General features: G+C 39.1%; 1 protein-coding gene across 4 annotated transcripts in view; it reads right to left on the bottom strand.

Annotated features, from left to right (window-relative positions):
- mtg1 (mitochondrial ribosome-associated GTPase 1) overlaps positions 1-23,772 on the bottom strand; it is a 42,893-nt gene extending 19,121 nt beyond the window's left edge. Inside the window, exons 1-11 of one of the 4 annotated variants that reach the window (XM_012965949.3) lie at positions 23,637-23,772; positions 23,494-23,558; positions 23,126-23,211; positions 18,635-18,699; positions 17,694-17,798; positions 17,531-17,611; positions 16,331-16,387; positions 12,928-13,018; positions 11,843-11,904; positions 11,433-11,529; positions 10,247-10,328 (exon numbers count right to left, since the gene is read on the bottom strand). In XM_012965949.3, the coding sequence (XP_012821403.1) occupies positions 10,247-10,328; positions 11,433-11,529; positions 11,843-11,904; positions 12,928-13,018; positions 16,331-16,387; positions 17,531-17,611; positions 17,694-17,798; positions 18,635-18,699; positions 23,126-23,210 (725 nt within the window). In that variant the 5' untranslated portion in view covers position 23,211; positions 23,494-23,558; positions 23,637-23,772. Of the gene's footprint in view, positions 1-10,246; positions 10,329-11,432; positions 11,530-11,842; positions 11,905-12,927; positions 13,019-16,330; positions 16,388-17,530; positions 17,612-17,693; positions 17,799-18,634; positions 18,700-23,125; positions 23,212-23,493; positions 23,559-23,636 lie in introns of those variants that run through there. The other 3 variants (XM_018095241.2, XM_012965948.3, NM_001113163.2) reach the window with 3 other exon arrangements.
- Positions 23,773-24,493: the final 721 nt, after the last annotated feature.

Below are 24,493 nucleotides of genomic sequence, written 5' to 3'. Positions count from 1 at the left end.
CTTTGGTGTAGAAAAATAACTTTACCTATTTTGAATTCATCAGAATGTGTACTTTCCAAAAATATATGGTTTTCTGGGGGTCTGTGTATAGTTAGGGGGGGTTACTGCACATAATACGCTGTCAGGGGGCTCTGTGTGCAAAAGCTGAGTTGGCAGGCGAGAAATCCATATGCGCTATTTTCATTTTGGGGTCAGTGCATACCGCAGACTTTGGTATATCTATGCATATTGGCCATCAAACTGTTCAGTAGACCTTAGGTGTTCATATTTGGGGTGACTTGCCTTTGTACGCAAGAAATTGTGTGAGATAAATGCGGCAAATTGCAACATTTTAAGGCGATTTTCTGAAATGTCATAAAAATCAATAACTTTAGGAAAGCTCTGCAGATTGGTACTTTGGTGTAGAAAGGACTCTTTACCCTTGTTGGATTTGTCAGAATGTGTACTTTTCAAACATATATGGTTTTCAGGGGTAACCCTATATTTCTGCAGTTTCTATCCCACATAAAACTGCCATGTGTTTATGAATTAGGTAAAGGTAAGCCATGAAATTAGTGTGCACAAGGTATATTTTGGGGTCTCTAAGTGCCATGTGCTTTGATAAACCTATGTACAGTGGGCATCAAACTGTTCAGTAGACCTCTGGGGTTCATAATTAGGGTGTTTTATCTTGGTACCTAATGACCTATAGAAAATAAGATGCTGCATATTGGAAGTTTTGAGGTGATTTTTGGAAATGTAATAAAATCGGCAAACTTAGGAAAGCTTTGCGGCTTGGTACTTTGGAGTAGAAAGACATGGGTACCCATTTTAGATTTTGGGGAATGTGTACTTTCCAAAAATATATGACTTTCTGGGGTGAGTGTACTTTTTACTAACTTTATCCCACACAAAATGAAGTAAATGTGTTGATTTTGCAGAAGCTGAAATGACAGAAATGGCAGATCATATGGGGTATGTTCACATTGGGCCCCTACAACCTATACATATTGGGCATCAAACTGTTCACTGGACCCCTGGCGTTCATATTTAGGGTGTTTTATCTTGGTACCTAATGCAATGTGGGAGATAAGATGCTGCAAAGTGGAAGCTTTGAGGGGATTTTTGGAATTGTCATCAAAATTGCTAACTTTAGAAATGCTTTGGAGTAGAAAGACACAGGTACCCATTTTAGATTTGGGGGAATGTGTACTTTCCAAAAATATATGGCTTTCTGGGATGAGCGTACTTTTTTGTAGCGTTATCCCACACAAAATGATGTAAATGTGTTGATTTTGCAGAAGCTGAAATGATAGAAATGACGGATCATATGGGGTATGTTCACATTAAGGCCCCTACATGCCACATACTTAAGTAAACCTATACATATGGGGCATCATACTGTTCACTGGACCCCTGGCGTTCAAATTCAGGGTGTTTTATTTTGGTACTTAATGATACATGGGAGATAAGATGCTGTAAACTGGAAGCTTTGAGAGGATTTTTTGGAAATATTATCAAAATTGCCAACTTTAGGAAAGCTTTGCGACTTGGTACTTTGGAGTAGAAAGACATGGGTACCCATTTTAGATTTCAGGGAATGTGTACTTTTTCAAAAATATATGGCTTTCTGGGGTGAGCGTACTTTTTTGTAGTGTTGTCCCACACAAAATGATGTAAATGTGTTGATTTTGCAGAAGCTGAAATGACAGAAATGGCAGATCATATGGTGTATGTTCATATTGGGGCTCCTACATGCCACATACGTAGATAAAACTATACATATTGGGCATCAAACTGTTCAGTGGACCCCTGGTGTTCATATTTAGGGTGTTTTATACAAAGAGATTTTAATTTATTGGCTAATTAATGGTTTAATAAAATCTTAAATCTTAACTAATTTATTATGCACGATTATCAGCTATAAAGTGTAGATCATTTTTTTGCAGATGTATATTGTTACTTCTTATCTTTGCAGAGTAGAAATAGATGTTATAAAAACTGCACACAACTTTTATACCTTTTTGTGAACTTCAATCATTCAAACAGAAAGACGTATGAATCTTGTGTATACCACTTAACAGAATACAAGCTATGCAAAACTGGTATTACTGCTTTAGGTTTAATTATTATCCTAGGCCTTCTACACCTAGAATCCAGTTAAATTAGTCACATACTACATGTTTCAGTTTTTCATACCCTCTCTACCCACCACAGGTTAGTTGTGCTGCATTTGCAAGAAGCGTACTTCCAGGAACAATCCTTGGGGTCATGCACATTTGATCACAACTATAAAGGGCGTCACATTGATAAAGGGCGTCACATTGCCCGAAACATGTGTACTATGGTCTGAAATAAATAGTGTTTTAGCAGAATTCTGCTTTATGGTGCTCTCCTCTATATTTGGATTGATTTGGATTGATCACAACTATATGTAGAGGTGATCTAAACACAAGGGGGCCCATTTAGTGGGTGTTGAAACGCATTTTTACTAAAACCAAGAATCCAAGATGGCGCAGGTGAGGATGGTAGCCGTTGCTCAGTGTCCTCCACTTTGTTTTTAGTTTCTTTTACCTAAAAACTGTTTATTTTGACAGTGTGACTATTGGATCAGATATTCGAACCACTAATTACACTGTCATATCACGTATTTTGTCGTTTCACTGATTTGCACAATTTTTGTGGTTTTATCGCATTTTATCCCTGTATAAGTGTTCCTAATCTGTTTTTAGCGTAGCTTTGCCAGGTGTAACTTTGGTGTAGAAAAATAACTTTACCTATTTTGAATTCATCAGAATGTGTACTTTCCAAAAATATATGGTTTTCTGGGGGTCTGTGTATAGTTAGGGGGGGTTACTGCACATAATACGCTGTCAGGGGGCTCTGTGTGCAAAAGCTGAGTTGGCAGGCGAGAAATCCATATGCGCTATTTTCATTTTGGGGTCAGTGCATACCGCAGACTTTGGTATATCTATGCATATTGGCCATCAAACTGTTCAGTAGACCTTAGGTGTTCATATTTGGGGTGACTTGCCTTTGTACGCAAGAAATTGTGTGAGATAAATGCGGCAAATTGCAACATTTTTAGGCGTTCATATTTAGGGTGTTTTATCTTGGTACCTAATGCAATGTGGGAGATAAGATGCTGCAAAGTGGAAGCTTTGAGGGGATTTTTGGAATTGTCATCAAAATTGCTAACTTTAGAAATGCTTTGGAGTAGAAAGACACAGGTACCCATTTTAGATTTGGGGGAATGTGTACTTTCCAAAAATATATGGCTTTCTGGGATGAGCGTACTTTTTTGTAGCGTTATCCCACACAAAATGATGTAAATGTGTTGATTTTGCAGAAGCTGAAATGATAGAAATGACGGATCATATGGGGTATGTTCACATTAAGGCCCCTACATGCCACATACTTAAGTAAACCTATACATATGGGGCATCATAATGTTCACTGGACCCCTGGCGTTCAAATTCAGGGTGTTTTATTTTGGTACTTAATGATACATGGGAGATAAGATGCTGTAAACTGGAAGCTTTGAGAGGATTTTTTGGAAATATTATCAAAATTGCCAACTTTAGGAAAGCTTTGCGACTTGGTACTTTGGAGTAGAAAGACATGGGTACCCATTTTAGATTTCAGGGAATGTGTACTTTTTCAAAAATATATGGCTTTCTGGGGTGAGCGTACTTTTTTGTAGTGTTGTCCCACACAAAATGATGTAAATGTGTTGATTTAGCAGAAGCTGAAATGACAGAAATGGCAGATCATATGGTGTATGTTCATATTGGGGCTCCTACATGCCACATACGTAGATAAAACTATACATATTGGGCATCAAACTGTTCAGTGGACCCCTGGTGTTCATATTTAGGGTGTTTTATACGGTTACTTTATGACCTGTAGGAGATAAGATACTATAGACAGGAAGCTTTGAAGCGATTTTTAAGAAATTTCACAAATTTTGATAAAAACCAATAACTTTAGGAAAGCATTGCAACTTGGTAGTTTGGAGTAGACAGGCAGTTCTATCTATTCTGGATTCCACAGAATCTCTTCTTTCTAAAAATGTATAATTTTCTGGGATAAACCTTATGTTAGAATTTGTGACCTTGAAATCTAAAGTATGCAGCTTTCTGGAGCAATGCTTTGGAAATTTGGTAGTGTACTGCTGGGAGTTTTTGACCTATACAAGTGAGAAATCTCCATAAAACTATATATATGTGGTATTGGCACGTTCAGGAGACATGGGACTTTCCAAATCAGTTGTATTTTTGTGCATAAAATAATTTTTGTTTCAGGTGTATGTGTTTATATTATGGAAAATATTATTTTTGTTCATTTTTTAGACATTTAGAAGCCTATATCTTGTTACAGAATTGGAATTACACAAAAATTCCACCCAGTGTCGAACTGGAACCCCAGGGGCCCACCAGAAAATCTTTGGCCATAGGCCCACTCTCCAAAATATTTTTCCTCCTTTCCTCACCCAACCTCTTTATTCTCCTATTATTTTTAATTACATGCTAGCATCTATTCTTCCATCTATTTCTCCTCTTTGTTCCCATTCATAAATAGGGAATGACCATGAAGCAGGCCAAATAGTTAAGAGCAGGAGGGCCCACTGACACCTGGGCCCACTGGGAGTTTTCCTGGTATCCTGGTGGGCCAGTCCGACACTGATTCCACCATATTTTGAAAGCTTAGGTTGTCCCGAAAAAAACAATATATAGTTTTCCTGGGTAAACTAAAAGTCCCCACTAGGAAAAGCCTCTAAAGTGAAACTGTGCAAAAATGTTCAAAAACTGTCTGGCAGTAGAAGTTCCACTCTGTTCAAAATGGCTGGCAGTGAAAGGGTTAATACCAGAGACTCCAAAAATGGGGACTTTCTATATGCTTTCTAAAATACGCAAAGAAGGTAACCCTGGACGGCCTATAGTATCTGGGATTGGCACTCTGACGGAGGGCATATCAGGCTGGGTCGAGCAGATCTTGAAACCTGTTGTAAGGGGTACACCAAGCTATTTACAAGGCACAACTGATCTGCTTAACAAACTTGCAGGTATAGGGCCACTCCCAGAGGGCACCTTGTTGGCAACAATGGATGTGGAATCACTCTATATAAACATTCCACATACAGATGGTATAGCCGCCTGCAAAGAATTTCTGGAAAAGGAGGGCCTACCATCTCATGCAGTTACACAACTTTTTGAGTTTACCTTGACACACAATCACTTCCTATTTGGGCAGGAAATATATCTACAGAAGATGGGAAACAGTATGGGTACACGCTTTGCACCCCAATATGCCATCTTTTCATGGCAAAACTAGAAGAGTACTTTCTCTCTACCTGTAACACCAAGCCTCTGACGTACCTCCGCTACACAGATGACATATTCATAATCTGGAACGGTACTGAACAAGAACTCATTCAATTTCACAAACAATTTCATGACTTTCACCCAACTATCAATTTAAAACTGAACTACTCCCCTACTCACATTCACTTTTTAGATACAACCATTCTTATCAGGGAAAATAGTTTACAAACCACCATATATCAAAAGCCAATGGATAAACCATCTTATCTAATGTATGATAGTTTTCACCCTAACCACACCAAACACTCCATCATCTACTAATCGGATATGTTCTGACACTACTGAAAGGGACCACCACCTAAAAACAAACACTCAAAGCAGACTTCAGTAACAGGAATGTGGATCAAAACATCTATACAGCCACCAGGATTCCCAGAAGTCAACTTCTTCAATATAAACAAAAAACAGAAACAAATCCAGTTCCTCTAGTGGTCACATACAATCCCCAACTAAAGACCCTCAGAAAAATAGCTAAGGATCTACAGTGCACACTCCATAAGGATGAGAGGCTCCATAACATATTCCCAGACCCACTACTTCTGGCATTCAGGCAGCCCCCAAACCTAAAAAGACTAATAACAAGAAGTGCCTTAATACAACCCAACAAAAATGGAACCTATCCCTGTGGCAAAAAACAATGCAAAACCTGCCCACACGTCTGTAATTCAGAAAAAATACAGATTCCAGACACATTAGAGGAATACAGCATCCATGGACAGTACAACTGTTCTTCTTCCAATGTGGTGTACTTAATACAGTGCACTAGATGCTCAACACGAGGACTGTATATAGGAGAGACTGGCCAAAGCCTAAGAAATACACACCACCGCTTTACCATAACAAATAAAAAACTGACACACCAGTAGGGAACCATTTTATCAGCCCTCACCACTCCATAAACGATTTAAGAATCTTGGTTCTTAAGGGAAACTTTAAAGCAGAGAATGAAAGGAAGGTATGGGAGTACAAGTTAATGAAAACTTTCAACTCTCTGGAGAAGGGACTAAACCTGGGCCTTGGATTTATGGCAAATTATATAATTTAAGAACTGCCTGCACCCAGCCAGATTATACAAACATCTGTAGAGAGACTGGGCCAGTTAATCACATGGAATTCCATTTACTTCACACTTCAGTAACTTACCCTAATTTATATCATGTCACTTTGATCCACATTATCCTGTACCATAGCCGTTTCACAGCTTCATTGTAATCAGCTTGAAAAAGGAACTAAAATGTTCTGAAAGCTTGCTATGATTATTTTAGTTAGCCAATAAAGGTATCACCTTTATACCACTTTTGTTATCTTTTATTTCAAAAGGGTTACCCTGTAAACATTTTGACTGGCTAACACGGTACATCACCTTTTCCTGCATCTACTAAAACCTTGAAATCCTTGTTTTCGTAAGAATTTTCATGCGGTTACAAATTAAAAATAACTCTCAAACCATGAATTAAATAACTAATCTGATACCACACAAGAGCTACAAATATTCTGTAAATTATATCCTTATAAATGGTGCTTAGTGATATAATTTCTGTCCCATGACTCATTAAAACTTGTGTATTATAATAACGTTCCACCTGTAAAATATTAGGATATTAATGTGATTAATGTTTCTCCTTTAAAAGTCACCTCGTGTTCCATGGCCTGCGGCCTCTTGCTTTTATATGGACATGGAACTCCTTGTTGACTTATAATATCCTTATATTTTACATTAGGGGGTACATCATCCACTATATATTATACTACTGCAAGTCTGTGATAAAAAAAACAAACAGGCTATTGTGATAATAAATAAATAAAACAGTGCATAAATATAAATAAATGCAGTCCTTATTGTTTGTAATTGCATTGTGATTTGGTCAAGACACATATGACTAAGGGGCTCATTTATTAACATTTAAACTCAAGTTTTTACAGTGATTTGAGACTTTGAAAATAATGTCAATGGGAGTTGTCCTAGCAAGTTGGTAGACTTAATGACAATGATAAGTAGAATCAAACTTTCTAGCTTGGTCTAGACTCCAGAATCAAGTTAATTAATAAGCACATATTTGAGTTTGGTGAGGGTTCAAGTTTTTTTAATAAAAAATTTTTTTTTGAAAAACCACAAATTCAAATTTTGATAAATAGGCCCCTTAATGTACTAAGTCCACAATAATAGCATTTGATACACCTGCATTCGATCTGCTAGATGGATGAGTAATCTGTGTTATTATATAGTGAATTAAGTACCTATTGTAAAATATAAGGATATGTCACCAACGTGTTCCATGACCGTATAGAACCTTTTATAAAGGTCATAGAACTCCAAGGTGACTTCATATTTTAGAGTACTTTATTAAAAAAAAAGTGAGTCACGTAACAGAAATTACATCACAAAGCATTCATTATAACTCTAACATGCCTAAGCACTGTTTATAAGGATACAATTTACAGGATATTTATGGCTCCCGTGTATTATAATACAATAATTCATGTATTTAACCCTCAAGTACAACTGGCCTGGCATTTCATAGCATATAATTATTTGAATACAGTAATAAAATTAATGACAAACCCCTATGTCATTATGTCTAAATATATTTATGTAAATGCGTAATTAACACAGTGTCAGACTGGGGCACCAGAAAATCTCACTCCACTCACAGAAGCACACCCACTGCGGTAACCTCTGTCACCATCCCTCACAGTTTTTGCCCACCCCTGATATGTTTATGCACAGCAGGGCTATTGGACCTAAGGTGAAAGTGAAGCTTTGGGCCTCAAAAAAAAAACACTATGTTGCCAACATTTTTAGGCTCTTTGCCACATCCTGTAGCCATAATGACCCAGACATGCAAGAAATGGATAATAAGCATTAACAGCAGACACATCAGTAAAAAATGGCCAATGAACAGAAAAGCTGGTAAGATCACTGCAGAAAATAAACAAAAACTTAACCCTAGAAATGCCAGTATGATAACTCATCAGAATAGAAACATAAAAAGCATTTCCATACCCACTCTTGCCCAAGCAGAATTCCACACTCTCCTATGCTCCTTGCCCCACTCTGGAACTCCTTCGAAAGGAGAAAAATATTGTAGGTACCACAGTAGAAGGTCTGCATAGGCCTAGGACCAGGCCAGCAGGGTGATAGGGAGTGTGGCAGGGCGCCAGTAGACTGACAGAGAGAGCAGTGGGAGGCGCAGCAGGGTGAAGAAGTACCAAGGCACCAGACCTAAATGCACTCCCAGTTTGCTGAGGTGACATCACGCACAGCATGGGATTGATGTCACCTCCATGCTGCGTTGTGTACCCCTCAGCCCACCAGCTAGGTCACTGGATTCATGCAGCGGCAGCTACCTGCCAAGCATAAGGAATAATGGAAATCAAAGCTGACCATGTGTTTCACAGTGGAACGCATGCCCATCTTTCCCATAGCATGCATGATGATACCGTTCCCCACAAACGACTGCTTTCTAAGCTAAGGTCTATTAGTCTTAGTGAAGCCGTTTGCACATGGATAGAAAACTGGCTACAGGATCGGGTACAGAGGGTGGTTGTTAATGGTACATTCTCTACTTGGAATAAGGTCCTCATTGGGGTCCCTCAGGGTTCTGTACTGGGTCCACTTTTGTTTAATTTGTTCATAAATGACTTAGGGGAGGGTATTATGAGTAATGTATCAGTGTTTGCAGATGACACAAAACTCTGCAGACCAGTCAATTCTATCCAGGATGTGACATCCCTGCAGCAGGATCTTGACCAACTGGCAATCTGGGCAGCTAAGTGGCAGATGAGATTTAATGTGGATAAATGTAAGGTCATGCACCTGGGATGTAAAAATATGCAAGCCCCGTATACCCTTAATGGGACTGCACTAGGCAAATCCATAATGGAGAAGGACCTTGGAGTCCTTGTAGATAATAAACTTGGCTGTAGCAAGCAATGCCAGGCAGCAGCTGCAAGGGCAAACAAGGTTTTGAGCTGTATTAAAAGGGGTATAGATTCACGGGAGGAGGGGGTTATTCTTCCCCTTTACAGAGCACTGGTAAGGCCCCATCTAGAATATGCTGTTCAGTTTTGGTCTCCAGTGCTCAAACGGGACATTACTGAGTTAGAGAGGGTCCAGAGAAGGGCAACTAAGCTGGTAAAGGGTATGGAAAGTCTCAGTTATGAAGAAAGACTGGCCAAGTTGGGTCTGTTTACACTGGAGAGGAGGCGCTTAAGAGGTGACATGATAACTATGTATAAATATATAAAGGGATCATATAATAACCTTTCTAATGATTTATTTACCAGTAGGTCCTTCCAACGGACACGAGGGCACCCACTTCGTTTAGAAGAAGGGAGGTTCCATTTAAACATTCGGAAAGGATTTTTTACAGTGAGAGCTGTGAGGTTCTGGAATTCCCTCCCCGAATCAGTCGTGCTGGCTGATACATTATATAACTTTAAGAAGGGGCTGGATGGATTCTTAGCAAGTGAGGGAATACAGGGTTATGGGAGATAGCTCTTAGTACTAGTTGATCCAGGGACTGGTCCGATTGCCATCTTGGAGTCAGGAAGGAATTTTTTCCCCTCTGTGGCAAATTAGAGAGGCTTCAGATGGGGTTTTTTGCCTTCCTCTGGATCAACTAGTAGTTAGGCAGGTTATATATAGGCATTATGGTTGAACTTGATGGACGTATGTCTTTTTTCAACCCAACTTACTATGTTACTATGATGACCAGTGCAGCGGGGTCAGCAGGGAGGGAGATGATGAGTTGTATACAATGAGTGGGGCCTGCAGGACCAGAGCCCACCAGGATTTAGGCTGACACTGGATTGACATTTGACAAATCTGTCCTTTTTTATGACATAGAGGTAACACAAATTATTATCTGCCAGCACCTTACCTGTGCTGCATCTGCTGGTTCAGGATGTACAGTAGGTAATCAGCCATGATATCTTCTCCCACCAAATGATCAAGGATTGTGCCTAAAAATAGTCAATGTACATTGACAGCATCCAAAGCTAGAATCTATAAAGTTCTTACACCAGAGGCAAGCATTTATTTCACATCTATACACAGTATTTCTATAGATGCAAATCATGAAACCACAATCACAACATTCAAATGCTTAAAGCCAGCTGCATGCGTGTCGGTAAATTACTGGCCTCCATATCATAGCAATTTAATTTAATTGTCAAATATATGGGGCATACTTGTCTGTTTGTTTTTAGACATATAAAACTTATGTTTTAAAATATTTTGGCAGTTATTAGAGATTACATTGATTTGACTTTAGATCATCACCTTTAGTTAAAAACAATTTTTTTTGCCTGCGTAAACGATATGGTTTTATATTGGTATGCAACTTGGTTAAAAGACATGTAAACCCCACACACAAAAATGTAATCAGTGAACAGCCTCTTTGTAATCTTTCAATACCTGCCACACTGGTTGTCCAGAGGTTAATGGTAAGGCTGCAGCATCCTCTTAATCACTTAGATTTCCATCTCCTCCTGTAACCCACTCTGCTACCCCCCCTCAGGAATTTGCTTTGGCTGTTGGCTTGTGGGCATGCTCAGTTGTTCTAAGTTCAGATTACTAAACACCCCCCCCCAGTTTAGCAGCCAGTGAAGAGATGGCATTGCTGGTTGCCATAGAAACTCAGCTCTAGCTGTCTGCATCAATTTTTTTCTCCTGAGCTTAGCTTTACCATTACAGTGCTCAAACAAAGCAGAACTTTTATCAGAGACAGTTCTGCCCGTGTGAGCCTGTATTCTTGATACCCTCCGGGTGAAAGCTGCTATTTGCTTTAGGAAAATGTGATGGTGCTGGCAAGCGGAGGGGATATATGCAAAAATCCAAAAAGTAGGAAAAAAGCTTCAGCAGATTTACTGCAAACCATTTATTGTGGGTAGTGGTATATGGGATATATGCAGTACAAATGATGCCATTTTGGTGGGGGAGACATGCCCAACTGATATACATTGTAGGCAAATGTAGGCTTTACATGTCCTTTAAGGTAACAGGAAAAACTTTTTTGGTATACTTTCTTTGAATAGTTTATATTAATTTATGTAAGGTCTAATTACCACACAACGCCAGCTTCATTCCTGTTTCAACAGATTCAATTCTAGGAGACAGCACTCCTGGAGTGTCGAAAAGAAAAATCAGAGGAGACTCTGACACCTGTAGGTGAATAGTCACAGTAATGTAGCATTAGAGAAAATTACTTGAAGAAACAACAATGTTGAAGCACAAAATCAAAAGTTTATTTATAAAGATAACTTTTAGACAAAGGCAGAATATTTGTAACTACTCTGAATTTCTTTTTAAATATAATTGTCTAATTGTATATGTTATCCTACAATAACCCAGTGATTGACAATCCAAAACCCCCTCACAAAATGTTTTAAGTATGCTAGTATGTATTTTATGTCCAATTTATGTCCTTGATTACAGATATAGAACAATGTATTTGGAAGCTGTGGATAATACAGACCTGGATTTTGGTAAGGACAGAACGCGTAATACCTGGCTCAGCTCCAACTCTGGAGGCTTTACCTACACATTAAAGTGAGAAAAAAAACCTTTGTATTATCCATACAGCTCAATAACCTGCCCTTGAATTGACTCGAAAAAAAGCAGAACACTTAGGGGCTGATTTACTAACCCACGAATCCAACCCGAATTGGAAAAGTTCCGACTTGAAAACGAACATTTTGCGACTTTTTCGTATGTTTTGCGATTTTTTCGGATTCTTTACGAATTTTTCGTTACCAATACGATTTTTGCGTAAAAACGCGAGTTTTTCGTATCCATTACGAAAGTTGCGTAAAAAGTTGCGCATTTTTCGTAGCGTTAAAACTTACGCGAAAAGTTGCGCATTTTTCGTAGCGTTAAAACTTAACGCTACGAAAAATGCTCAACTTTTCGCGTAAGTTTTAACGCTACGAAAAATGCGCAACTTTCGTAATGGATACGAAAAACTCGCGTTTTTACGCAAAAATCGTATTGGTAACGAAAAATTCGTAAAGAATCCGAAAAAATCGCAAAACATACGAAAAAATCGCAAAATACCGATCATTACGAAAAAAACGCAATCGGACTCATTTCGACCCGTTCGTGGGTAAGTAAATCAGCCCCTTAGAAGACTTTACCGAAATGTCTTTACCGAAATGCAATTAAAAGGACTACACAGTTGTAGTTGTACACCTTTATGAAGCAGGCACCAATATCTGTGCAATATGTAACTTAGGTGGGAGTGCCTAACATGAAGTATGTCTAGGATTCCAGTGGTTGCTAGAAAGCAGGTCCTACTACTTATATTTTTGTGACTGTGTATGTTATCTGATAAGCAGACAATAACTTAATGGAAATCCACAAGGGGGGTTTATGGGTTAGATGTGAGGGTATTCAGGCAGCTGCTTTCTAGGCAGCATAAGCAAACAAAACACACTACTGACATCAATGATGTACCAGTCACCACTAGCTTTAGCCTCAAATAAGTGCAGGTCTCTCTGTAGCCTTAAGACAGTATAGCCCCTGTGGTGACTCTCTTTAAATAAGCCCCAGAAAACAACTCACCTTTACGGAGATGCATTCTACGCAGAGCATTTATGAGAGATGACTTTCCCACATTGGGAACTCCAATAACCATAATGCAAGTTTCTGTGTTCTAAACAATTTAAAAAATACAATTTCTAATTACAACGGGGAGACATAATTATCTAAATTCGAATTTGTGATATTTTGGGGCACATTTATCAAAGTACGATTGTTTCTGTATTTTTATTGTAAGTTATTTGTGCGATAAAATTTGTCGTGTCAAGTATGAAAGTTTCGGATTCATTCATACTTCGTTATCGTGACTTTCCTTGGGCCAGGTTGGAGCTGCAGAGTGCCATTGAGTCCTATGGGAGGTTTCCAAAAACATGCACAGAAGGATCAAAGTCAAAAAGGTTTTCACACCATTTACGATCGTTCGGATATGAAAATTTTGTGACTTTCAGAACGCCATTACGATATTATCGTGACTATTACGATTTTTTGTAATCATTTTCGTGACATTTCCGATCATCAGAAATTATCGTATTTAATCCAAATTTTTCCATTTAGGGATTCGAACTCGTACGTTGATGAATGTGCCCCTGTGAATAAACTTGAAAAATGTACCAAACTCAAATATATGCTTATTAACTAAAAAAAAAACTTAAATATAAAACATGAAATAACTTTGCTGCAAATTCATATTCATACAAATTCATATTCTACTCATCATTTTCAATAAACCTAAAAACTGTAAAAAAAAACTTACATTAAAATAATTGCTTACATTTTGGTAACTCCCACTGACATCTACATGAATTCATCAGCTTTAAGAAGTCAAACTTTTATACTTACATTTTTCACACTTCTATCTCTAAAAATGATTTTGTACACATAAATTTGTACATTGGTAAATCAGCCTTATAGAGTATTTAGAATAACCTATGTGATTATCAATAGGGTGGCAAAAAAATCACTTCTCATCCTCATCTGGCAATGCACCATGCACTTTTGGCAATTAATTTTCAATTCTCCCTGATCACCTGTGATCCACATTCTTTTAAATACAATAGGAATACATGAGGAATCTGGCTGCAGACAGACCAAACAAACTGACCTAATGGTCATACTGATGGCCAATAACACTAAACAATACAAGCTAAAACGAGCAGATATAAATGTGAAGTCTAGAAGCAGAAGAGGTCCCTCTCATTTATCGCAGTCTCATATTTGCAAAGAAGAATAATTAAAAATCATATTTTCTTTCTACCCTTTGCCTACTTATTTATTGCTATGGGATTGCCACATGATGTCCCGGGCCACCGGTGTTTTCAGCACAAGGAATCAGTGATACGCATTTTCCAGCCAGCTGCAGGAGGAACAATGAATCAAACATTTTGACTGGTTACCATGGTTACTCCCCATGGACAAATTTGCCCAGTTTTGATAAATGACCCTAAGGGGTGTAAAAAGTGGAGTAAAACATCACTGGTGATGTTGTTCATAGCAGCCAGTCAGATGCTTTGCTTTGGTTTTCTAACTGTTGAAATCCTGTTTCACTCCACTTTTTACACAGAAGTGTTTTGTCCACCACTAAAACATGCTTTCTGCTAGTTGGCATCATTGCTTCAATTGTTATTAAATAGAAAGTTTCCTGAATGATGCACATGAAAAGGTGACAGGCAGACCTCCGCACAAAACGTATTAACTTAGGTCCACCTAATACTGCCCCACGTTTGTTAGCTTGGGTGCTTTCCACTTAATACAATGAAAAACAGTGACAGAGATTCAGGGGTATTTTGACTGCTACAAAGGAAAACTAATCCCCCCTGGGTAGAGGGACATCCATTGGCTCCCTTGCCTCTCTATTCCGTTGTTGAAATAGGGGCACTTATCTATGCCGGGTGGGAGAGGTGAAGGGGCCAATAAAGGGAAGTTGAGTGGGGCTTTACTACCCAGGGGGGTTTGGTTCTCCTTTAAAGGAGAAGGAAAGGCTAAGTCACTTGGGGTGCCAAAATGTTAGGCACCCCCAAGTGACTTACATGACCTACCTTGTACCCCAGGCTGGTGCCCCTGTTAGGAGAAAACAGCACCATCCCGAGGCACCTGTAGACACCGCTTCCTCCTTCCTTTGCGCGCTGCTGCCGAAATCCGTGGGCCAGCGCATGCGAGGAGGAAGCAGGAAGCGCCGGCAGCTGCCCCGGGCTGGTGCTGTTCTCTCCGTACAGGGGCACCAGCCCGGGGTATAAGGTAGGCGTTCTAAGTCACTTGGGGGTGCCTAACATTTTGGCATCCCCAAGTGACTTAGCCTTTCCTTCTCCTTTAATGCAACGTTACCTTTTACTGTATCTCTTAGGTGTCAAATGTAACTCTAGCACAGTAGAGTGCAAAAACCCTCTCTATACTGGGATGTTGTGTTGTGTTGTGTCTGCTGGCTTAGATGGAGAAAATGCCTCTTCTGAGCAGATATTGAAAGATGAACTATTCAGTGCCTTACATGTGGGCCAGGACCAACTCCTGTTTGTATTGGTTCATAAAGAGTATAGCAACACTGGAGAGAGTAAAGATTAAATAATAGAGGCCAAAGTTAGGTCCTACACAGTGGGTAAATTATTTCAGGATGTCATCTAAACTATGGGCTACCCATATATTCACTAATAGTGGGCCAATAAAGTTACATTTAACCAATGACATTAAAGGACATGTAAACCCCACACACAAAAAAACAATCAATCAGTGAACAGTCTCTTTGAAATCTTTCAATACCTGCCACACTGGTTCAGGGTCAGACTGGGGGGTGCAGGGCCTACCGGGGTTCCCGCCCCAGGGGCCCTGCAGGTGCCGCCGCCATCCACGTCCCCTAGCCCCCTCCCCACAGGGGCCCCAACCCGGTGTCCTCCCCTGAGCACGCGTAAATTTAACGCATCAGGGGAGGAATGGTGGGCAGGGGGAGCGCTGCAAGGGTTGGATCTGGGCCACCGGGATTTTTCCCAGTGTCCCGGCGGCCCAGTCTGACCCTGCACTGGTTGTCCAGAGGTTAATAGTAAGGCTGCAACATGTGTGAGCCTGTATTCTTGGTGAAATGTATGCTGAATAAGGGTCTGTGTGTGTGTGCTGCTTGCAGATTTAAATGTAACGGATTATGTATCAGAGGAAAAATGGCCATTTGAGTGAGGGAGACATGCCCAACTGATATACATTGTAGGCAAATGTAGGCTTTACATGTCCTTTAAAGTGAAAAATTTTAAAATGAAAATGTTTAAATCTGAAGAGACAGATTACTTAGGGGGAAAAAGAGAAGATTTACATGACTATATCAGAAACAGCACAGTATTTTTATTCTGTTTAGAAAATGTACTGTTTCTGTAAAAATAAGCTTTTATTACATTTTAATTTTTACAATTGTTGTCCTCTAAGTAACTTTCTTTTTTACATGTCTGACCTCTTCTCTGTGAAATCGCTGGCTACATCCAACAAGCTCTGAAATCACTGGCACAACCTATAAAAAAACATTTAAAATGTGAAGCTTTATAAAACGACACAAAACCACAGAATAGTAAATTTAAACTTAATAATACCATTTACATTTAGAAAAAACTGTGCTAACTGTAAAAGTCACAAATTCACACCCCCCCCCACCAAAAAAAAAAATACAGGTATGGGACTTGTTATTTAGAATGCATGGGACCTGAGGTTTTCCATTATTTGGATCACCACACCTTAAAGGACATGTAAACCCCACACACAAAAATTTAATCAGTGAACAGCCTCTTAAGGTCCCCATACACGGGCCGATTATAGGTGCCGACATCGGTGAAGATCCGCTCGCTTGGCGATGTTTAGAAATCTTTCAATAGCTGCAACACTGGTTGTCCAGAGATTAATAGTAAGGCTGCAGTGTCCCCTTCATCACTTAGATTTCCTTCTCCTCCTCTAATCCACTTGCCCCCCTCCCTCAGGAATTTGCTTTAGCTGTTGGCTTGTGGGCATGATCAGTTGTTCTAAACTTAGATTACTAAACACCCCCCCAGTCTAGCAGCCAGTGAAGAGATGGCATTGCTGGTTCCCATAGAAACTCAGCTCTGGCTGTCTGCAGTTTCTTTCTCCTAACCTCCTCTCCTTAGCTGAGCTCAAACAAAGCAGAACTTTTATCAGAGACAGTTCTGCCTGTGTGAGCCTGTATTCTTGATGAAATGTATGCTGAATAAGGGTCTGTGTGTGTATGCTGTTTGCAGATTTAAATGTATCCAATTATGTATCAGGAAAAATGGCCACCTGGTGAAAGCTGCTTTTTGCTTTAGGAAAATGTGATGGTGCTGGCAAGTGGAGGGGATAAATGCAGTACACATGATGCCATTTGGGTGGGGGAGACGTGCACAACTGATATACATTGTAGGTAAATGTAGGCTTTACATGTCCTTTAAGCCTGTTGAAAAACCTTTGAACATTAAATAAACCCAATAGGATCAGATATTAAGATTTCATTATATCTTAGCTAGGATCAAGTACAAGGTACTGTTTATTATTACAGAGAAAAAGAAAATCATTTTTTAAAAATGTAATTACTTTATTAAAACTGACATTTCTCCTCTCTATCATTTAGTGACAGTATCACCAAGAGACACACCAAAAAGATCCTTACATGCTTGATGTTCTGATCCTTTACGCAGTCAGTAAAAATGACATTTCCAACACCTTGCTGCTTTAGTTGGGCAAGGATCCTCTGAAACAGACAGAATTAGATGCAAATCAGGAACTACCACAAACTGAGTCAAGACCATGCCAAGCCATCATTAACAACTTACCTTTTTCTGTGTCAAATCAGCTAGATCCATCTTGTTGAGAATAAGTAGGTGAGGTTTCATTCCCAAACTGTCCTGAAAGATGGGGTTTCGTCCAGAAAGTGGGATGTTTTAAAAGTTAAGGGGCAACAATGATTTTAGAAAACTCTATTAATAATGCATTAAGTATTTATATTTATTTTTATGTTTTTTATATCTATGGCAATAATGCAGACTCAGTAAAATGAGTCTACTCTTGCAGGCGTACAAGCATGACCCAAGACCTCCATTCTAAAATGTAATAAGTAAAATGTTACTTGTCATTTATTCCTCAAATACACAGCTGGACATTCACCTTACTTTGTTTTTCTCTGCTTAAGTTTGTTTAATTTGCTGTATGATTATATTAAATTTTATTACATACATAACAGAAGATCTAGGTAATAGTGACCACTGTCTCAAAAACATCAAACTTCAGGAGTTTTTTTATTCTTAATTTTTTTTATTGAAATTAATTTTGAATACAGAACATTCCGTAAATACTTCAGCACACAGACTGGGAACATATTTTCTCAGATATCAAATTATATTAACCTTTTACATAGTAGTAGTGGTCTAACTCCCTTATAAAAACCCTGTTCTGAATTTGGTGAGAAACTAGAGGTAAATAAGATGTGGGAGAGTGCAAAATGCAAAAAACAGACACAAACCAGCATGTTTCTTTCACTTTTGGACCCTGCGCTTGACCACGGGTGCAGGTCTTTGCACTACTGAATTGAGTTCAAAGATCTGTGCTGCACTCATGAATATAGTGCTGCTGGAGTTCAAAAGTTTGATATTTTCCTTTCCTAAAAAAAATGTAAACCAAACCATTACAGATGTTAGAACAGCATATTTTTTAAGTCAGCACTATTGATTGATTTCCAAGCAAAACTTTATTATTATGCACTTATTATAAAGGATATTCTGGCATCATGAACTTCTACTATGCAGTCAAGATTTTTCAACTTGGTTTTCATTTGTTTGAGTCCTGCAGAAGCAACATTAGCAGCAGATCAAACAGAATAACACACTATTTTTCTAAAGTGAAATTTTATGCTGCAAGGCGTAATTTTATGTTGGAGTAGAAACTTTTACCATTTTTAACATTTTACACACTGTATTAAAAAAAAGTATCCGGACACCCCTTCTAATAAGTGGAATTAGCCATTTAAGCAACAGAGTATATATAGGTGTATTATTAAGCATAGCCATTTAATCTCAAGTATAAAACATTTGCAGTACAAGGTCATATCGATGCCACCTTTACAAGTAAATGATCGTGAAGTGAAAACGTCTAGGAGCAACAACAGTTCAGTCAAGAAGTGGTGGTCCACATAAACTAACAGAAAGAGAATGCAAAGTGCTGAAGTGTATAGGGAATATAAATCAAATATCCTTAGTTCAAACAGCTATTATTGAGTTTCCGAAAGCAACTTCAGAGGGGCCAGTGTGTTTTCCAGTTGAGAAAACTGGTCCAGGGTCTATGGTTAGCAAATTTATGCACTGTGGAGGTCTAAAAAATTCCCCCCTCCCCAGAAATACATTTTGCTTCATCACTTAACCAACTGGCAACTAAAGTTTAGTGGAGGAAAAATAGTGTGGGCTGGGGCAGTTTGTAATGATTTGTGATAGGGCCCCTGGTTCCAGTAAAAGCAAACCCTAACATTACAGAATACATTGTAATTCTTACTATTTTTGAATAAACAAGAAAAACGATGCCCTAAGGGCAAAGCTATTTGACTCATCCCGGATAGAGAAATAATGAATACACAGGACAAACACCTAGTTCATAATGGAGGCTCGGGTGTCGAAAACCCCGAGCCTGACGCTCAAATGTAAACAGTCAGTGTTTCTCAATCAAATTTCGTATAAGTAGGGAAAGGAGTATGCTCACCAAAGTCCAGTTGTGGTCCGGGTGCTCAAGGCCCCGAACCCGTAGCTGTAAGGTATATATCATCAAAGACGAAAATAGGACATGAAGCACTCCGGACTGCCAGGGTCTGCTAAAACATGGTTTTTATTCCTTCACATTAAAAACGTGTGCCATGGTTTTTATTCCTTCACATTAAAAACGTGTGCCAAGGCACACGTTTTTAATGTGAAGGAATAAAAACCATGTTTTAGCAGACCCTGGCAGTCCGGAGTGCTTCATGTCCTATTTTCGTCTGTGATGATATATATCTTACTATTTTTGGCATAATTTCAGCAAGGTCCTGTCTGGTTTCAGCAATTAAATGCCCTGTGCACAAAGCAAGATCTGTAGAATTGGTTTGCCAAGATGACAGAGGAAGACCGGAATGGGCCTGCACAAATCCCTGACAACAACCACTTATAACAGTGGGATGAACTGGAATTGGAATTCTAACTGCAAGCTCAGTTTGATCGCTCAACATTATTGCTCACCACACTAATTAGGGATTCAACCTTTTCTGGAACAAAAAATACAAGCTTTCCTATATTCTTGTATTTTTCCCTGATCCCAGGTATGGGAACAATTATCTGTAAACCTTTTATCCAGAAAGCTACAAATTACAGGAAGACCATTTCCCATAGACTCAATTTTAATCAAATAAATCAAATTTTTAAAAATGTTTTCCTATGCTGCCCCCCATGACCTGCTTGAAAACCAAAAACACAAGTGTGGAGTGGGTGAGGGCGGCATCGGGGCTGCTGTCTGAGGCAGTAGCAGCCCCAGAAACGCCCTGCTTCTAAAAGGCTCAGGAAGGAAAGCTAAGACAGAATTTCAGGAGTGGGTGTAATTACCAATATTTTAGGTTTTGTAATCTTGGCTTTCGTTCTTCTTTAACCCTTTTACTGCCAACGACGTATGGCGTTACACTCACTTACAAACACTTATATACATTTACACACACATACAGCACACAATTTTGCAGTTTTTTTGTTTTTCATTTTGCACACTTATATACACACTTACACACGGTCACACATGTATACACAAACACTTTTTTTTTTTACCACTTTGTTTTTCTTTTCTTTTCCCTAAAAACTGTTTATTCTGACAACGTAACTATTGGATCAGATATTCTGACCACTAATTACACTGTCGTGTGACTCATTTTGTCGTTTCACTTATTTGCACAATTTTTGTGGTTTTATTGCATTTTTATCCCTGTATTAGTATTCCTGATCTGTTTTTAGCATAGCTAGTCCTAGCATAGCATAGTCTCTGTATAGTTAGGGGGTGTTAAGGCACATAATACACTGTCAGGGGGCCCTGTATGCAAAAGCTGAGTTGGCAGGCAAGAAATCCTTATGCGCTATTTTCATTTTGGGGGTCAGTACATACCGCAGACTTTGGTATATCTATGCATATTGGACATCAAACTGTTCAGTAGACCTTATGTGTTTCTATTTGGGGTGATTTGCCTCTGTATGCAAGAAATTGTGTGAGATAAATGCGGCAAATTGCAACATTTTTAGGCGATTTTCTGAAATGTCATAAAAATCTGTAAACAGGAAAGCTTTGCAGCTTGCTACTTTGGAGTAAAAAGAAATGTGTACCCATTATAGATTCGGGGGAATATGTACTTTCCAAAAATATATGGGTTTCTGGGGCGAGTGTGCTTTTTTTGTAGCGTTATCCCACATAAAGGATGTAAATGTGTTGATTTTGCAGGAGCTGAAATGACAGATCATATGGGGTATGTCCCAATTGGGGCCCCTACATGCCACATATTTGGGTAAACCTATACATATTGGGTATCAAACTGTTGAGTGGACCCTGGTGTTCAAATTTACAGTGTTTTATCTTGGTACCTAATGCTATGTGGGAGATAAGATGCTGCAATGTGGAAGCTTTGAGGGGATTTTTGGAAATGTCATCAAAATTGCTACATTTAGAAAAGCTTTGCGGCTTGGTACTTTGGAGTAGAAAGACATGAGTACCCATTATAGATTCGGGAGAATGTGTACTTTCCAAAAATACATGGCTTTCTGGGGTGAGCGTACTTTATACTAGCTTTATTCCACATATAATGATGTAAATGTTTTGATTTTGCAGGAGCTGAAATTACAGAAATGATAGATCATATGGGGGTATGTTCACATTGGGGCCCCTACATGCCACATACTTAGGTAAACCTTTACATATTGGGCATTAAACTGTTCAGTGGATCCCTGGCGTTCATATTTAGGGCTCTGGCACACGGGGAGATTAGTCGCCCGCGACAAAATTCCCTGTTCGCGGGTGACTAATCTCCCCGAGTTGCCTTCCCCTGCCATCCCACTGGCGAAAATGTAAGTCGCCGGTGGGATGGCACACGCGGCGGCATGATTTCGGGAAATCGCGCCGCCGTGTGTGCCATCCTGCCGGCGACTTACATGTTTGCCGGCGGGATGGCAGGGGAAGGCAACTCGGGGAGATTAGTCGCCCGCGAACAGGGAGTTTTGTCGCGGGCGACTAATCTTCCCGTGTGCCAGAGCCCTTAGCGTGTTTTATTTGGTTACTTTATGACCTATAGATAAGATACTATAGACCGGAAGCTTTGAAGCGATTTTTAAAAAAAATTCACATATTTTGATAAAAACCAGTAACTTTAGGAAAGCATTGCGACTTGATAGTTTGGAGTAGACAGACAATTGTGCCTACTCTGGATTCCACAGAATCTGTTCTTTCCAGAAATGTGTATTTTTCTGGGATAAACCTTCTGTTAGTGGAATTTTTGGCTCAAAGTATGCAGCTTTGGAAATTTGGTAGTGTACTGCTGGGAGTTTTTGACCTATACAAGTGAGCAATCTCCATAAAACGATATATATTTGGTATTGGCACATTCAGGAGACATGGGACTTTCCAAATCAGTTGTATTTTTGTTCTTGGAGTTTTCCTTTTGATTTTGTTTTGTCTCCCCTGGCTATGGGTTTGGGGCTTCATGCACCCGGACCACCTTCTGGACACGGTGAGTTCCTTTTTGACTACAGCCACTAACACCTGTGTTGGGATTTTGATTGCCGATACTTAGCGATAGATCTGAGATATATACACCTGGGTCTTCTTTTGATCCAGTACGGATTTATATATATCTACCCAACACCAAAATGGGCTTTGCAAATTTAAATTAGAGCTTTATATAAGCCTTTTGTCCTATACTTAGCCCTCTTTAATATTGTTCTTTTGTTTGTTTCAAATGTATTAAAAAAGTATTTAACCAACAGATTAAATACACTAAGGTACAAAGTTGAAAACTTTGAAATTGGTACACACAAAGTAGGAACAATTTTTTTCTCCCACAAGTCGAATAGGACTACTACCATTTCTGCATATTCTCCCTTACAGCACATACTGGGCCGAAAGACTTTTACCACCCCTTTCCTAAGTCAACCTTAGTGTATAGTATGTAACTCTTTGGTGGCTCATGGTATCGTCACTGATTTACTGTTCACGTGCACCACCTTACCCTTTGCCATATGTCCGGGGAACCAGTGCGCCACTTCTCTTTCACCAAAATCAAAGCTCTTTCGAAGAAGCCATGAAAGTCTCATCCTATTATAGAAAAAGTTAGCAAACTTTAAAGTATATTTTTTGTAAATAATGAGCGTTGGTCCACCCTTTTTTTTTGGGGGGGGGGGTGGGTTTGTTCTCTTAAAGTAAAAATAATTCACCAACATACCACAGTAATCAAAAGTAAGCAAAAAAGAGTCTTATACAGCAACCCTTTCAAGTTATTTCAATATTTTATAGATGAATAAAAGTTAAATGTTTACAGTTCTCATGACACCCGTGCCATATATGTGTAAGTGGAATATACAGTCTAATGGTTTTCACCTTCAGATGAGCACAAAGTCAGTGCAGTGGTGTATAAGCAAGTTCTGTTCCTCTGCTTGTACTCCCTCAAAAACAAAATCAGATAGCGCTCATAGCATAGCTAACTCCTTATTACCACCCCAGGATGCTATGAAGCAACTTACTTTGAGCGTGGAAAAGTCCCACGTTGAATAAGATCCTAGCAGTATCACTTCATGCACATTTACTATCTTGCTTCCCTTCCGCCCATGTGACTTCTCCCTGTGCCTTCAGGGTCCTAATGCTCTTGGGTAAGCTCTCCACTCACTCTCCACACTGAATACAGTATAACGCATTTCATGTATACAATACACTTATTTACTGTTTACATTTAGCACACACCCCCCCGGTTTTTATAGGTTACAGGTCATGGAAGCATTTTGGACTGGCTTATTTAAATAAATATATTAATATATAAAAACATTTTACACAGAATTAGTTAAAAGCAATATGAACTGTTAAGACCACAGTATCAAATAACAGTGTTCTAAAAAGAAATACTCATAAAAAGCATGTCAAGTCGAAGTCAATATATAACCCCTGAGGTACCAGTGTCTCCAGCATTTTGTTTCTTCCCAGTGTTTCCTTTTTAAGACTTTTCATCTCCAGTTTAAATATTGTGAATTAAATATTGACTCTATTATCACTAGGTAACAGCATATCCTTACACACTGTAAAGCGGCATACTAGCTTGTCTCATAGTCCATCCACATAGCACACACAAAGTGCAGTCATGTTCTATGTCTTGCTGCCCACACAAACCCACTACTTTGGATAACACAGTGCTTCTGTCTAGCTCTGTTAAAGGAGAACTGCTGTTGGGAGGCTAAGCTTAGGGAACGTAGTCAATTATCAAAACAACAGCACAAAGCCAGTGGCTGCATAAACATGCAAAATAATCCTCCAATGAGAATCCCAGTTGATCTGTATAAATCTGGCTCCCTGTTCTCTGTTCCTGCAATTGGAGTTGGGAGCATTAAGC

Source organism: Xenopus tropicalis, chromosome 7, assembly GCF_000004195.4.
Source record: "Xenopus tropicalis strain Nigerian chromosome 7, UCB_Xtro_10.0, whole genome shotgun sequence".
Taxonomy (NCBI): Eukaryota; Metazoa; Chordata; class Amphibia; order Anura; family Pipidae; genus Xenopus; species Xenopus tropicalis.
This window is presented reverse-complemented; position numbering and strand designations above follow the sequence as displayed.